Genomic DNA, 14,010 nt, shown 5'->3' on the forward strand with positions numbered 1-14,010 from the left:
CGGTCACGTCTCCTGGAGAGACAGCAACTCCATAGAACGCCTTGTTGTGCAGGGCAAGGTAGAAGGCACTAGAGCACGCGGTAGGTCACCCATGCGATGGACCGATCAAATAAAATCTTCAGTGGGAGGTCCCTTGCATGAGTGTACCAGACTATCTGCAAACAGGGAGAAGTGGCGAATGATCGTGAGGCGAGTAACAACTGCCACAAACAATGTCCCACCGTGATGACCACGACCACTCTGGCAAGAGTGTTACGACAAAGAAGAAGAAGAATACTCGTAAAACGTCTACAAATAGAGTTAAAAAATACTTCAAATTATTGTACAAAAAATCTCAATGACTACTACTAGTAAATAACAAATAGCCGGGTATTTTTTTTTTACATAAATACGAAATACTTGTTCTAAACAACCCTCTGAAAGCGCGTGGTATCGGTTACCAGTAATTTGCAGCGGGGTAGCAAAGACCGAGGTGAAAATAATGAGGTACGAAACCCGTGTGCTGATTGTTATTGTGATGTTTGTGATGCGCACCCCATTGTTAGGGTTCCCCTTGTCAAAGGGAAAACGGAACTGTTTAAATGAGATCACGAAAAAGGCTGTCAGTCATATTATTGGACCCACCACGCCACTACAATCAGGGTTGTTGTAATTAAAAAATCAAAAATGTTTTATTCATGGAGGCAGGCACTTATGAAGCGTTTATACATTTAACATGTTACACTAAAGTTAGTGCTGATGATGACTGCATTCGTTAACCCAAAGCAGGCCAGGAATCACACCCCGACAGTGGACTCGTAAAAAGTCTCGACCAGGAGCGGCGTAAGGTGTGTTTAGCAGTCAAATTGTGGAATGAAATCACTCAAAGTATGGCAGTTATATGTAGGGCTATGAAGCCTCGGTTCAAGAATTATGTCTTTTCGACCGTCTAAAACTTGCGAAATTCGCGTGCGCGCCGCTCTCGCGCGTGTCTTGCAGTCCAGTGAAAATTTGGCTTATTTGAAAATTTTGCTAGGAGGGCTCCAAACGCGCCCTGGTCTAAGAAGAGCCCACAACAAACTTAGCCAGATTTTTTTTTGTTATCACCATCTCACGTCATCAAACGTCACGTCTGGCTTCACGGAAGATCAGCGCTGTGTCTTTAACAGGCACTGCAAACATGCTGAGTGAAGACCATTTTGGGATCACACCGTTCCTATAATTGTTGTGAAGACTATTAAGTTGTATTTTAATTCTGGTGTGTGTATATCCAAATAAAGTTTTAAAAATTAAGTGTAGCTCTAAAAACATTTATAAAGAAATTAATAGTTCAAAAAAACTAAAAAACACGCTTGGTATAAAAACCCCAAACGAATTTCTACCTTTTAGATTGCTTATTTAAACTGCCATTTTCATTATAGCAGAATTAATCGGTTAATATTAGAGAAATCGGCTAAAATCGGTGTGTGTATATCCAAATAAAGTTTTCTTTCTTTCTTTCTTAAAGTCTAGTTAATGTTGAGCTATGAAGTAATTCAGCTTTTTTATCATACATGTTATCCTAATATTATATAACGTTTAATCTTACGTTTTATATAAACTTTGAACTTATTGAGAGACATCTCAAGAATTTCATCTGGTAATTTGTTATAAAAAGATATACAATTACCCTTAAATGAATTTCTAATTTTATGCAGCCTAGCAAACTGCACTACAAGTTTATTTTTACTTCTAATATTAATATATTTACAGTCCACTTTCTTTTTAAAATTTGTTATATTTTTATGTACATAAATTAAATTTTCAAATTCAATTGATTATGCAACGTCATAAAACCGTAAAGCTCGAACAGGCCTCTTCTGCAGTACAAAAATAGAATCAATAAGAAAGAAAGAAAAATCGTATTTATTGTCACACATTTGTGTAAAATGTTACATTTGAGAAATAAAATAATTGTTAAAGTATAAAAATTCAAAAAAAAATGTGTGAAGGAGCTTGCTCAGTAAAGCTGCAAACTAAAACGCGCAGCACAGGTTTTCAGCCAGCCTTTATAAGCAGCATTACCCCATAATAATATGCCGGTGTGGTTTTATCAAATGCTTGTTAATTTAATATATTATATATATAGTATAATATATATATTTACTTGCATCCATGCCTTTACATAGTCATGTATCCCTGTCAGGGCGTAGCAATAAGAAACAGTTTGACACTTATAATTATTAAAAATACACGATTTCAGGATTCCAATTAGTGTTAGTAGGATATCAGATGCGAGAATAATTAGTTACTATTAATGATCGTGAAGTTAATAAATCTATTGTAATATTAAATAATTGCTCAGCCGATTGTTTAGTCATTAAATTATGTTGAAAATTACTGTGGTATGTCATGAAAATAAATTGAAATAAGGCGATTATTTATTTTTATATAAGGGGGCGGCCATAAATTACGTGAGGTCTTTTTTTTAAATTTTCTGTCCCTCCCTCCAAGCCTGGTGAGATGCCAGATGCCCCATGCCCAAATCTCATGTGAGATTTTTCAAAATTTGGGTTTCTTACGTTAACGCGTTGGATTGTTATTGTAAAAAGATTAATGGACCAAAATAGTAAAAATTTTTTTTGTTTCAATCAGGAAAAAATTGCGTGATATTTGCTGAGACTCCCCCTCCCTCCAACGTAAGATTAGATGAGATTTGACTCGACCTTTTTATTATTTATTACTCTATATATCTAACTCCGGGTTAGTACTAACTAGGACCTAATAATTTCACCTAACAATTGGAAAAAAGACGCGAACGTTAATGCATCTCTCCGTCAATAATGACTCTTTTTTTAATTTAAAGGTTTTATTTGTTTATTGCCAAGGGTTAAGTTGTTCAAGGATATTTTAATTTTCTGTGGATCTGACGATAATTTTCGTGAGAATAAACAATTTATAAATTTGGGGTAATGTGTTTTGGGGTCAATAATCAGCTCAAAATCCCCAACTAAGTGGAGCAAAAAGCTTTAAATTTTCTAAGTTAAGTAGGAGGACGGCCCATTGTGCAGTTGGCAGCCACCTTGCTTTCTGAGTCAAAGGCCGTGGGTATGATTCCCACAACTGGGAAAATGTATATGTGATGAACATGAATGTTTTTCAGTGTCTGGGTGTTTGTCTGTATAATATAAGTATTTATGTATATTATTCATAAAAATAATCTACGCTAATCTAAAAAGCTACGCTTACTTCGGGCCACGAGGCGATGTTTGTATAGTATATTCATTTATTGTTTACTAGCGGACCCGCGCGACTTCGTCCGCGAATAAGTCGACTTAAAAAAAGCCACGTCAATGATCCAAAAAAAATGTGGGTGAATTTTGAATGACAAATAGGGAAAAAATAGCAATGCTATCCTGTAGAAGCTGTTTGCTTTTCCGGGATAAAAAGAAGCCTATGAGCTATACCAGACTATATTGTAGGTATCTCTGCCAAATTTTAGCCAATCGATTCATTCTTTCTGGCGTTAAAGCGTAACAAACATACATACATACATCTATTCTCACAAACTTTCGCATTTATAATGTTAGTAGGATGGTACGCATGCTTTTGATCGTTGTCCCATATGCCTTGCACATTGCTGTTGTCTGTAAATAATGTCCTTGATCTCCGACAATATTCATCAGAGCTTCATTAAAATTAAACAATACATGTTTGGTAGTACACACTGTCAAATTAAAAAAAGAATTATTAAAATGTGTGCAAATTTAACGGAGATATGAAGTAAAATTGGTAAAAACTTACATAACATTTCTTGGAGGAAGCTTTTTGTTTCTGGGGATGAAAAGTAGCCTATATGTTGACCCGGGATATTAGCTACCACTATACCAAATTGTATTTAAATCCGTTCAGTAGTTTTCACGTGATGCCCGGGCAGACAGACAGACAAAAATGAAATAAATATCTGTTTTGGACTCAGTGTCGATTATAAGGAAAAAGACGGCATCCCTCCTGACAAGGTTGCGGTCGAGCTCAAACAGTATCCTGAATATGTTATCGGGAAAGTTAGATTCACCTATCTTGCAACACTTCATGTCGGTGCTTGTACGGTGAAGCAAATTGTATTGAATTTTTCCTATAATATAATATAATTCTATAATATAATATAATTAATTAATACTAACATAGTCGTTTAAGTTGTATTACTAACAAAGGTGGACCGGACCTTAGTTGTCTTAATAAAGAGATTATTTTATTATTATTATTATTATAAAGCATCCCCCGGTCAAAATTTTCAAAATATATTAAATGTACAGAAATCCTCCAGTTACAGTTTTATTATAAGTATAGATATAGATTTAATTATTAAGATGTGATTACATTTCGAGTTTTACACTAAGTTATTGCGATCACTTACAAACCACTATCCTCCCGGCGTTCCTAAACCAATCATCGTTGAAAAAACACTAAACGGATTAAATAATGCCGACCCGTCATGCATCCTAAATGTGGATTGACGGGCGCATATTATTAATGCTTTTAAAGACAGGTTGCATTATACCCGACCCTAGAGAATTCTCTTTTGTGTATGGCTTTTTATACCCCACTCAGTGTTTTAGGTATTCTAACCCCCGACGCAAAAGCGACAGGGTGTTAAGTTTGACGTGTGTGTGTGTCTGTGCGTGTGTGTGATTGAGCGTTCCGGTACGTTGTCGCGTAGAAACCGATTACGTGTACGGCTTTAACATAACTACCGCCATATCTATATATAAAATAAAGTTGTGTTAGTTACACCATTTATAACTCAAGAACGGCTGGACCAATTTTTATGATATTTGATTTTTTGGATTCCTCTTAGACTGGTATAGGATAATAAGTATAAAAATATAACATTCATAAAAAAAAAAAATAACCAGCGGTACGATATTCGCCGGGACATCTAGTTAAAGATAAATCAAATAAAATTGGTATTTCTAATGTTTTCAATAAAACAAGCAAAAATGCAGTGATAGCCTCCAAAACCCAAGGGAGGAAACCCGAAGCCTTACTTACCTTTTTTTTTTTGTCGTGGTGGAAAACTGCGCCAATTTATTTATTATAGTATATATTACTACTAGCTGTCCCAGCGAACTTCGTACCGCGAATCTTTTTTTTGTGGATGAATGTAATATTTCAATACCTCCTTAATATCCTATTCCGGACTAAGAGAAATCCAAAAAATTAAATATCATCATAATTGGTCCAGCCGTTCTTGAGTTATAAATGGTGTCACTAACACAACTTCTCATTTATAAAAAATGAAAATTTTATACTTCTCCGTCGGCGCCATTTTGTAAAAAGGGTTAAAAAAAATTTGCTTCACTATTAAAATACAGATTATAGCGACATAACAAAAATTAATGTTGTTATTTAAAATATTATTGACGGCCGATTGGCGCAGTTTGCAGCGACCCTGCTTTCTGAGTCCAAGGCCGTGGGTTCGATTCCCACAACTGGAAAATGTTTGTGTGATGAGCATGAATATTTTTCAGTGTCTGGGTGTTTATTTGTAGATAATAAGTATTTATGCATATTATTCATAAAAATATTCATCAGCCATCTCAGTACCCATAACACAAGCTACGCTTACTTTGGGGCTCGATGGCGATGTGTGCGTTGTCTTAGTATATAAATTATTTAAATTTATTTAATTATTATGTTTGTGTACTCATTGCTATGAATAATAATGTAGGCGTTAAGGGTCACGTACACAGCAAACGTATCTTTCTTGTTGCATAGAATAAGGTTAAATCTATACTATACCTACATATATTATTATCATCATTATTATCGTCAACCCATTGCTGGCCCACTACAGAGCACGGGTCTCCTCCCACAATGAGAAGGGTTTAAGGCCGTAGACCACCACGCTGGCCCAGTGCGGATTGGTGGACTCCACACACCTTTGAGAACATTATGATAAACTCTCAGGCATGCAGGTTTCGTGTAATTTATAATATAAATAGGGACTTGTTAAATGTTAGGGACTTAACATTGTAAACTCAACATCTCCTGAGGATGCTCTGGTTTCGGCGCGAAACGTGCCTTACATTGCCGAAGATCTGTTTGGTGTGGAGTATAAAGATTCAAGAAATTGTAAAATGACACCATACAGATTCTCCTGCTTTTCGCGGAGTATAGCAAATTAAGCTTAATTTTCATAATAAGCAAGGCTGCAAAAAAGGTCTCTAACTACCCTTTTTACGTGACTCTAAAATGTGCAAACTTTTCGTACCGACCCTTTTTTTGCACATCGTAGTCGTTTGTTGATTCAGGCTAAGCAAAAACTCCCGGACATCCTTCAAGAAAGCATGTGCAAACGTTTGCATTGCAAATGTTTGTGGCCACCCCTAGGTTTCTACGTTCTTCTATTATTTATTCTACTTTAATTTTATTCCACTACAAGTTAGCCCTTACAATATTACCTGGTAGTACGGTAGCGGGCTAACCTGTTAATGCTGTCATCACAATCAAACCATTAACGGCCCGGTACAGGGCACGGTTCTCGTCTCAGAATGAGAAGGGTCATAGTCCACCACGCCGGCCGAGTGCGGATTGGCAGTTTTCACACGTCTTTGAGAACCTTCCGGCGAACTCTCAGCCATTCAGGTTTCCTAACGTTAAAGCGAGTGATATTTAAATTAAAAACGCACATAACTGCGAAAAGTAAGAAGTGCGTGTCGGGAATTGAACGCCCCCCGAAAGAGAAGCTGAAGTCCTAACCAGCTATAAAAGTTCCACACATGTTTGGGGTATAGATGGCGGCCGATTGGCTCATTGGGCACTCACCCCGATTTCTGAGTCAAAGGCTGTGGGTTCGATTTCCACGACTGGATAATGTTTGTGTTATAAACATGAATGTTTTTCAGTGTCTCGGTGTTTATCTGTATATTATTCATAAAAATAAACATCAGTCATCTAAGGACCCATAACACAATCTACGCTTACTTTGGGGCTGACGCCATGCGAGCACCTTGGGATCCCAACGTCCATCGGTTCTCCGAGCTATGTGCCCCGACTGCCATGTTAGCTTCGCGACTCGTCGAGCTATGTTGGTAACTCTAGTTCTTCTAATTATCTCCTCATCCCTGATTTAAGGTCATCGCCCTCTGAGTGATGAGGCCCATAGTAAGCGACCACGTTTCAGATCCTGTTCGAAGACTTTCGTCTTGAGGCACTGACTTTTATTCATACAGCTTTTATCCCTCCAGGTTCTCCAACAAGCTGGTAACATCGAACGCCTGGGTCGCTTCCTCTGGTCACTGCCCGCTTGTGAACGCCTGCACGCTCACGAGTCAGTACTCAAAGCCAAGGCCATGGTGGCCTTCCACAGAGGCAACTTCAAGGAGTTATACCGGCTTCTTGAATCGCACAACTTCAGCGCACACAACCACGCCAAGCTGCAGAACCTTTGGCTAAAAGGTAAGTTTCGTTTAAATGTTTGAAAGGTAAGTTTTACCTTAGTCAAACTCTTCATAGACTTATATACTTTAATGTTTGTAATAAGGAATGGAGTTCTGTTATAAATTCATTCTTAGCCTAAATATTAATGTTTTTTGATGGCACTCAGAGTGCCATACAACCCTCACTGGATCTCAAGTTGAATAAAATAATAAAAATAAAATGTAGCACTATCATTAACTTCATGATTAAGTACGCTAAGGCAAATAGCAAAAGAAGAGTACAATGTATTTATTCGTTATCTAGGTATGATATTTTCTCCGCAAAGCACCAATTACAAATTAGGTAATGGGCCCCCCATAACCACCTTCTCCTCTAATGTTGCTTCGATTTTATCATTACCGGTAAGTAATAATTATCACTACTGAAGCCATAGCGTACTCTCTGAAGCACGGGTAACGGTTATTGATACTGAATATTTATAAACATAAAAACTCAGTACCTCACAATTACCAGATCCAGGAATCGAATTTAAGAACTCTTGATCTACAGTTCAACATTTAACGTTAGACCAATAAGGCAGGCATTTATATTAGACCTTATTTATGTATTTAACTCTCAACTAAACTAATTAAGAAATCCGCTGAAAAAGAATATAAAACTCATATAAAACAATCATAAGCGGGCCGTTTTGTCGTAGTCTTTTGTAATAGTGAAGGAGAGCTTCTTGTAGCCACGGTCGTCCGTTAAAGTACGTTAGCAACACCACAGGGCACAGGTTTCCTCCTACAATGAGAAGGGGTTAAGGACGTAGTCAACCACACTGGCCCAATGCGGATTGGTGGACTCCATATACCTTTGAGAATACTATGTAGAACTCTCAGGCATGCAGGTTTCCTCACGATAATTTCCTTCACCGTCGAATCAAGTGATACATTTAATTACTTAACACTCACATAACTAAGAAAAGTTAGAGGCGTGATGGGTTTCGCTGACAATCAATATTGAATTCTGTGCATCGAATCGCACGAGTTTTGAGAAGTCATAAAGTTAGAATCGGACTGTACCGTAGTCGTTATGATCACCAAATCAATCAATGTAATGTAACAGCAACTTATTGTGACCCTTGAGAGATCCTCTGACTCAAGAAACCTTTGCAGTTGGCACCCGGCGTTCACCGGTTGCTACTTTTGTATTGCAGTTGAGCTATCTAACCTACAGTACTCACTTACCTGTATTTATGTTGTTAAACAGCACATTATATGGAAGCAGAAAGGTTACGTGGGCGACCACTCGGTGCGGTTGGCAAATACAGAGTGCGTCGCAAGTTTCCACTACCCAGGACTATATGGGACGGTGAGGAGACTTCATATTGTTTTAAGGTAAGTTAGGAGGTAAGTTCGAATTATTTAGAATGATGAACACGTATTTAGATAAAGTGATTGTAGGTCTATAATAAAAGCAGTAAATTAAATAAAACTCTTTAAATACAAAACATCAAATACGCTATTAAATAATGAACATTTGTTTTGTTTAATAGGAAAAATCCCGCTCAGTGCTCCGTGACTGGTATCTTCATAATCCGTACCCCTCGCCTCGTGAGAAACGAGAGTTGGCTGAAACTACAGGCTTAACAACGGTTCAGGTAAGTTTAATTTAACCAAGAGTAAAATACACCTGATTTTTTAAAGTAGGTATCTTTCCACTTGAAAATTCTCCGGTTAGCTGGAGAGAAGAACCCCCATACAATGGTAGTATGAAATCGTAAAGGTCCTACTACTATTATCAATGTGGAAGTTTGCGAGGATGTATTCATCTATTCAATTCTATTATATTAATTTGGATGTTAGTTACTTTACGGGAGCTTTGGTGATGTGCTCGACCGTAACAATAGGAAAATTCTTCCGAGCGGGTGACCGATCCTCTTTGGAAATTGTATATATGGTAAATTTATGGGTGTTAGCGCGATGCAGGATCTTAGTGGCGCCATCTAGTTTGGTTATGTTGAGACTGCGACAGTTTCTCAATCACGCCAGAAGGGCTGGCCGATTGGATGGAAATAGGCAAACGGATTATAATTTCTAATAGGCTACTTTTTGTCCCGGGATAACTAACGGTTCCCGCAGGGTTTAAACAATTCTAAGACTAAGTCCCGGGCTTTTATTATTAATGCGACAGTGTGTTTGTTGGTTTGTCCTTCCTTCAAGACCTGACTAAGCGACCAATCAACAGAATTTTGATTCAGAATTAGTTGAAAGGACGGAGAGTAACATGTACATTTTTTTATCCCAGGCATAGAATTAAAAACCTACAGATCCCTCATTCAGCCATTTGCACAGCATGCAGTGCATTGTGTCCAAAAACAGTGAAAACACAACGTCTCATTTCGCACTCGCGTAATGAGGTTAGCTCAAAAACTTTTCCCATTCTCGCTATTTGAACGCTTAGAACATGGCAGCCCCGCACTGGTAAGCGCAGCGTTGGTCGACCGCCAACGAGGTGGACAGACCAAGCGGCAAAAAACCCTGAAATTTGGAACTCTCTACAATAGACCTATGTCCAGCAGTGGGCGTCTATCGGTTGATGTGATGATGATGATGATGCTTAGAACATTAGAGGTAAAAGATTTACTGTCAACTGCTAAATGTAATGAAGTTACTAGTTCAAGAAAGATGAAACACTACTAGAGTGGATTGGTTTTTGATGCTTCAATATAAGTCGTGTACACGGATTCTGTATGTTCTTGATTCTGCGATTCCAGGATAACAAAATGTTCCCACGGGAATTGTAAAAAACCAAAAATAAACAGGAACAGTAATTAGTATCTACCTAATTAATAAAGTGTAATACATTTCTTAACGAATGCAACCGCTGTCATCGGCTAGGTTTATTTTGAACTTTTTATACCTACGCCTCCATTTTGCGGTAATGTAACGCGATACGTCTCTACCGCTTCCTTAAAACTCAATAGATTATGTTACAGCAAAGTTTGCTCCAAAACAACTCGGGACCGTTTTGATTTCGAAATCGAGATCTGTTTTGATTACTGCCTACTTGAAGTATAGATAGGTATCCAATAACAAAGTACATGTCAGTAGCCTTACTACAAATTTGCTCGCTCGCAATAGCTTCGTATTCGAGGTGATCAAATAACTACCGGGTATCCCAACAACACACACACACAGCCAACACACACAGCCAACACATACAGCCAACGCCAATTTAGCTAGCGCGATGCAGAATCTTGTGATGCCATCTAGTGTGGTAATGTGGAGACCGCCACAGTGATTCTTAGTGACAGAGCTCGTCCGAGGAAGTCCTACATGATTATTTGTGCCGCCAAGCACAGTCCATTGAAATATTGTATAGAGGCAGGCGTTACTTTGCGGAAATCCATGATATATTATCAAAATTAAGCTTAATTTGCTATACTCCGCGAAAAGCGAATCTGTGTGGTGTAATTTATAATTTCTTCAATCCTTATACTCCACACCAAACAGATCCTCGGCAATACACCCTCTACGCACGTTTCGCTCCGAAACCGGAGCATCATCAGGAGATGTTGACTTTACAATGAATAATTGTTAAACAATTATTCATTGTAAAGTCTTTTCGCGGAGTATAGCAAATTAAGCTTAATTTTGATAAGTCCATTGAAATGTTACAAAAAATTCAAAATTCAAAAATGTTTTTTCATGTAGACCTTATTACAGCCACTTATGAAGCGTTCATACATTTAACATGTTACACTAATGTGAATGATGGTGATAACTGCATTCGTTAACTTAAAACTAAAGCTAGGACGGTTCCAAACGCGCCCTGGTCTAAGAAGAGCCCACAACAAACTTAGCCACTTTTTAGTTTTAAGATGAATCACGCACAGCAATTCATTTTTACATGTAGAAAGGAATAAGATGAATTTAAGATCGATACATAGATAGATAGATAGATCTTTATATATATATTTCTGGTGTGCGTGTGTATGTCACTGAACTCCACCTAGACGGCTGGACCGATTTGAATGAATCTTTTGGTATGCGTTTGGGTGGCACCCGGGATGGTTTAGATTAACAAATTAGCCCGACAGATGGCGCTGGGGTCCGCTAGTATATACATATTTATTAATTCCTTTTAATATTTTATTTCAAGATGATATTTTTCTTTTGCATTATTCAAAATCAAACTTTAAGATATAAGTAATAAGAATTATTGTGAAATGTTTGCAAAATTTTTATTATTTTGATTTCAGGTGTCAAATTGGTTCAAAAACAGGCGACAAAGAGACAGACAAGCAGAACACAAAGATAGGTACGTAATTACAATAATTTGTAAACTGTTGCCCGCGACTTCGACCGCGTTTAATTTCGTTTTAGCCCCCCACGCAAAAACGAGGGGGTGCTACAAGTTTGTCGTGACTGTGAGTGTGTGTGTATTTGTCAGTGGCATCGTAGCGCTTCAACGGAGGTATCGATTTAGATTTTGTTTTTTATTTCATTGTAAGGTGAGTTCGTCGTGAGTGTTATTAGCCATGTTTGATGTCAATCGCCAAGGTTACAATTTCAATTTGCGTGATTTTTCAAACAAATTATAATCCTAAAAATGATTAATAAAAGAGTATAATACATGTGTATGTGTCAAATACGATAGTAACATATTAAATCAATGCATGGTAGTTTGTTTTTTTTTATTTTTATTGAATTCATGTATGTTTTAGACAGCGAACGGAAAAAAACATAATAATTTGGTCCCATATAAGATGGCCCTTTTCAAAGAATTATCGAAAAGGGTTATCGAGTCTACCGGTGATCCTAGAGCGGGCAGTTACCTTGGCCAACGAATTAGTTTGGCCATCCAAAGGGGCAATGCTGCCAGCATCTTAGGAACTAACTGTGCCTCGCTGCGGTGGTTTCGAGAACGTTTTAGATTTTATTAAGTTTTAAAAAGTTTATTTTAGGTTATATTTATAAAACAATTATTTTAAAGAATAAATAAATATTTAATATGGTTATAGGCATATTTAAAAATAAAATATTAGCAAGATTCGCTTCAATATTAAAATATAGATTATAGCGACATAACAAAAATGTATGTAGATATTTTAAATATAATATGTTTGTGTACTCATTGCTATGAGTAATAATGCAGGCGTTAAAGTTCACGTGCACGGTACAAGTGTCTTTCTTGTACTATAGAATAAGGTTAAACCTATACATATATCATGCCAGTTTTATGTGTATTTATTTATAATAATAAATACTATGGGCCTTATAAGAAGGCTCAGAGTCGCTCAGCAGGCGATAGAGAGAGCTATGGGGTATATCAGGAATGAGGAGATCCGTAGAAGAACTAGAGATACCGACATAGCTCAGCGAGTCGCGAAGCTGAAGTGGCAATGGGCAGGGCAACGGAGAACTGATAGACGTTGGGCTCATAAGGTGTTGGAATGGCGAGCCCGCACTGGTAAACGCAGTGTCGGCTCCCAACGAGGTGGACCGATGACGTCAGGTGAGTCGCTGGGAGCCGCTAGAGGCAAGCAGCCCAGGACCGTTGATTGTTGAACTCCCTACAAAAGACTTAGGTATGTCCAGCAGAGAACGTCAATTTGCTATACATAATAACCTCTTTGATGTTTTTTAGAATTGTTTTGGTTATCATGACCACTGGTTAAGGTGTCAAAGAATATTAAAAGTATATCCACCACTGCGACTAAATGCTGTTATTTAAAACTAGCGGACCCGCGCGACTTCGTCCGTGAATGAGTCGACTTAAAAAAATAGTCGTATTTTGTCGCAAACTGTTTTATAGAACTTTAAAGAAACAGCAATGCCGACAATTTCGATACTTATTGATTGATACCTTACTACATACTTCACGCATCACACGCATCAGAATCTCTCATAAAGGGTATTTTTTGCAGTTTTTGCAACATTTCTCATTAATGATAGTAGCCATTGGTCGTATCGTGATGCTATATACCCATAATTGTTACTAACAACCCAAAAAAATAAATCGAAACAGCATTTTCTGAGATTAGCGTGTTCAACCAAACAAAATTTTAAAGCTTTATTATATTTCAATTATGTGTATCCAAAAAACCACATCAACCTAAAACTCCGTTGCGCGGATTCGGAAAATATAGCGAGGCTATCCTGTAGAAGCTGTTTGCTTTTCCGGGATAAAAAGAAGCCTATGTGCTATGCCAGACTATATTGTAGGTATCTCTGCCAAATTTTAGCCAATCGATTCATTCTTTGTGGCTAAAAGGCGTAACAAACATCCATCCATCTATCCCCCATACATACATCCATCCATCCATACATCTATTCTCACAAACTTTCGCATTTATGATGTTAGTAGTGTTATGGTACGCATGCTTTTGATCGTTGTCCCATATGCCTTGCACATTGCTGTTGTCTGTAAATTATGTCCTTGAACTCCGACAATATTCATCACATCTCCATTAAAATTAGACAATACATGATTGGTAGTACACACTGTCTAATAAAAGGATATGAAGTAAAATTGATAAAAATTTTCATCCCGGAGGAAACTTATTGTTTATCGGGATAAAAAGTAGCCTATATGTTGACCCGGGATATCAGCTACCACTAT

At 37.5% G+C, this 14,010-nt stretch overlaps 1 protein-coding gene across 1 annotated transcript in view; it reads left to right on the forward strand.

Moving 5' to 3' along the window:
- The window catches only part of LOC120634941 (homeobox protein SIX2-like), a 56,391-nt gene that overhangs the window by 23,713 nt on the left and 18,668 nt on the right, over positions 1–14,010 (forward strand). Inside the window, exons 3-6 of the mRNA XM_039905838.1 lie at positions 7,209–7,419; positions 8,653–8,780; positions 8,939–9,043; positions 11,648–11,706. Of these exons, the coding sequence (XP_039761772.1) occupies positions 7,209–7,419; positions 8,653–8,780; positions 8,939–9,043; positions 11,648–11,706 (503 nt within the window). The remainder of the gene's footprint in view (positions 1–7,208; positions 7,420–8,652; positions 8,781–8,938; positions 9,044–11,647; positions 11,707–14,010) is intronic.

The sequence above is a fragment of the Pararge aegeria genome, chromosome 25, assembly GCF_905163445.1.
Source record: "Pararge aegeria chromosome 25, ilParAegt1.1, whole genome shotgun sequence".
Taxonomy (NCBI): Eukaryota; Metazoa; Arthropoda; class Insecta; order Lepidoptera; family Nymphalidae; genus Pararge; species Pararge aegeria.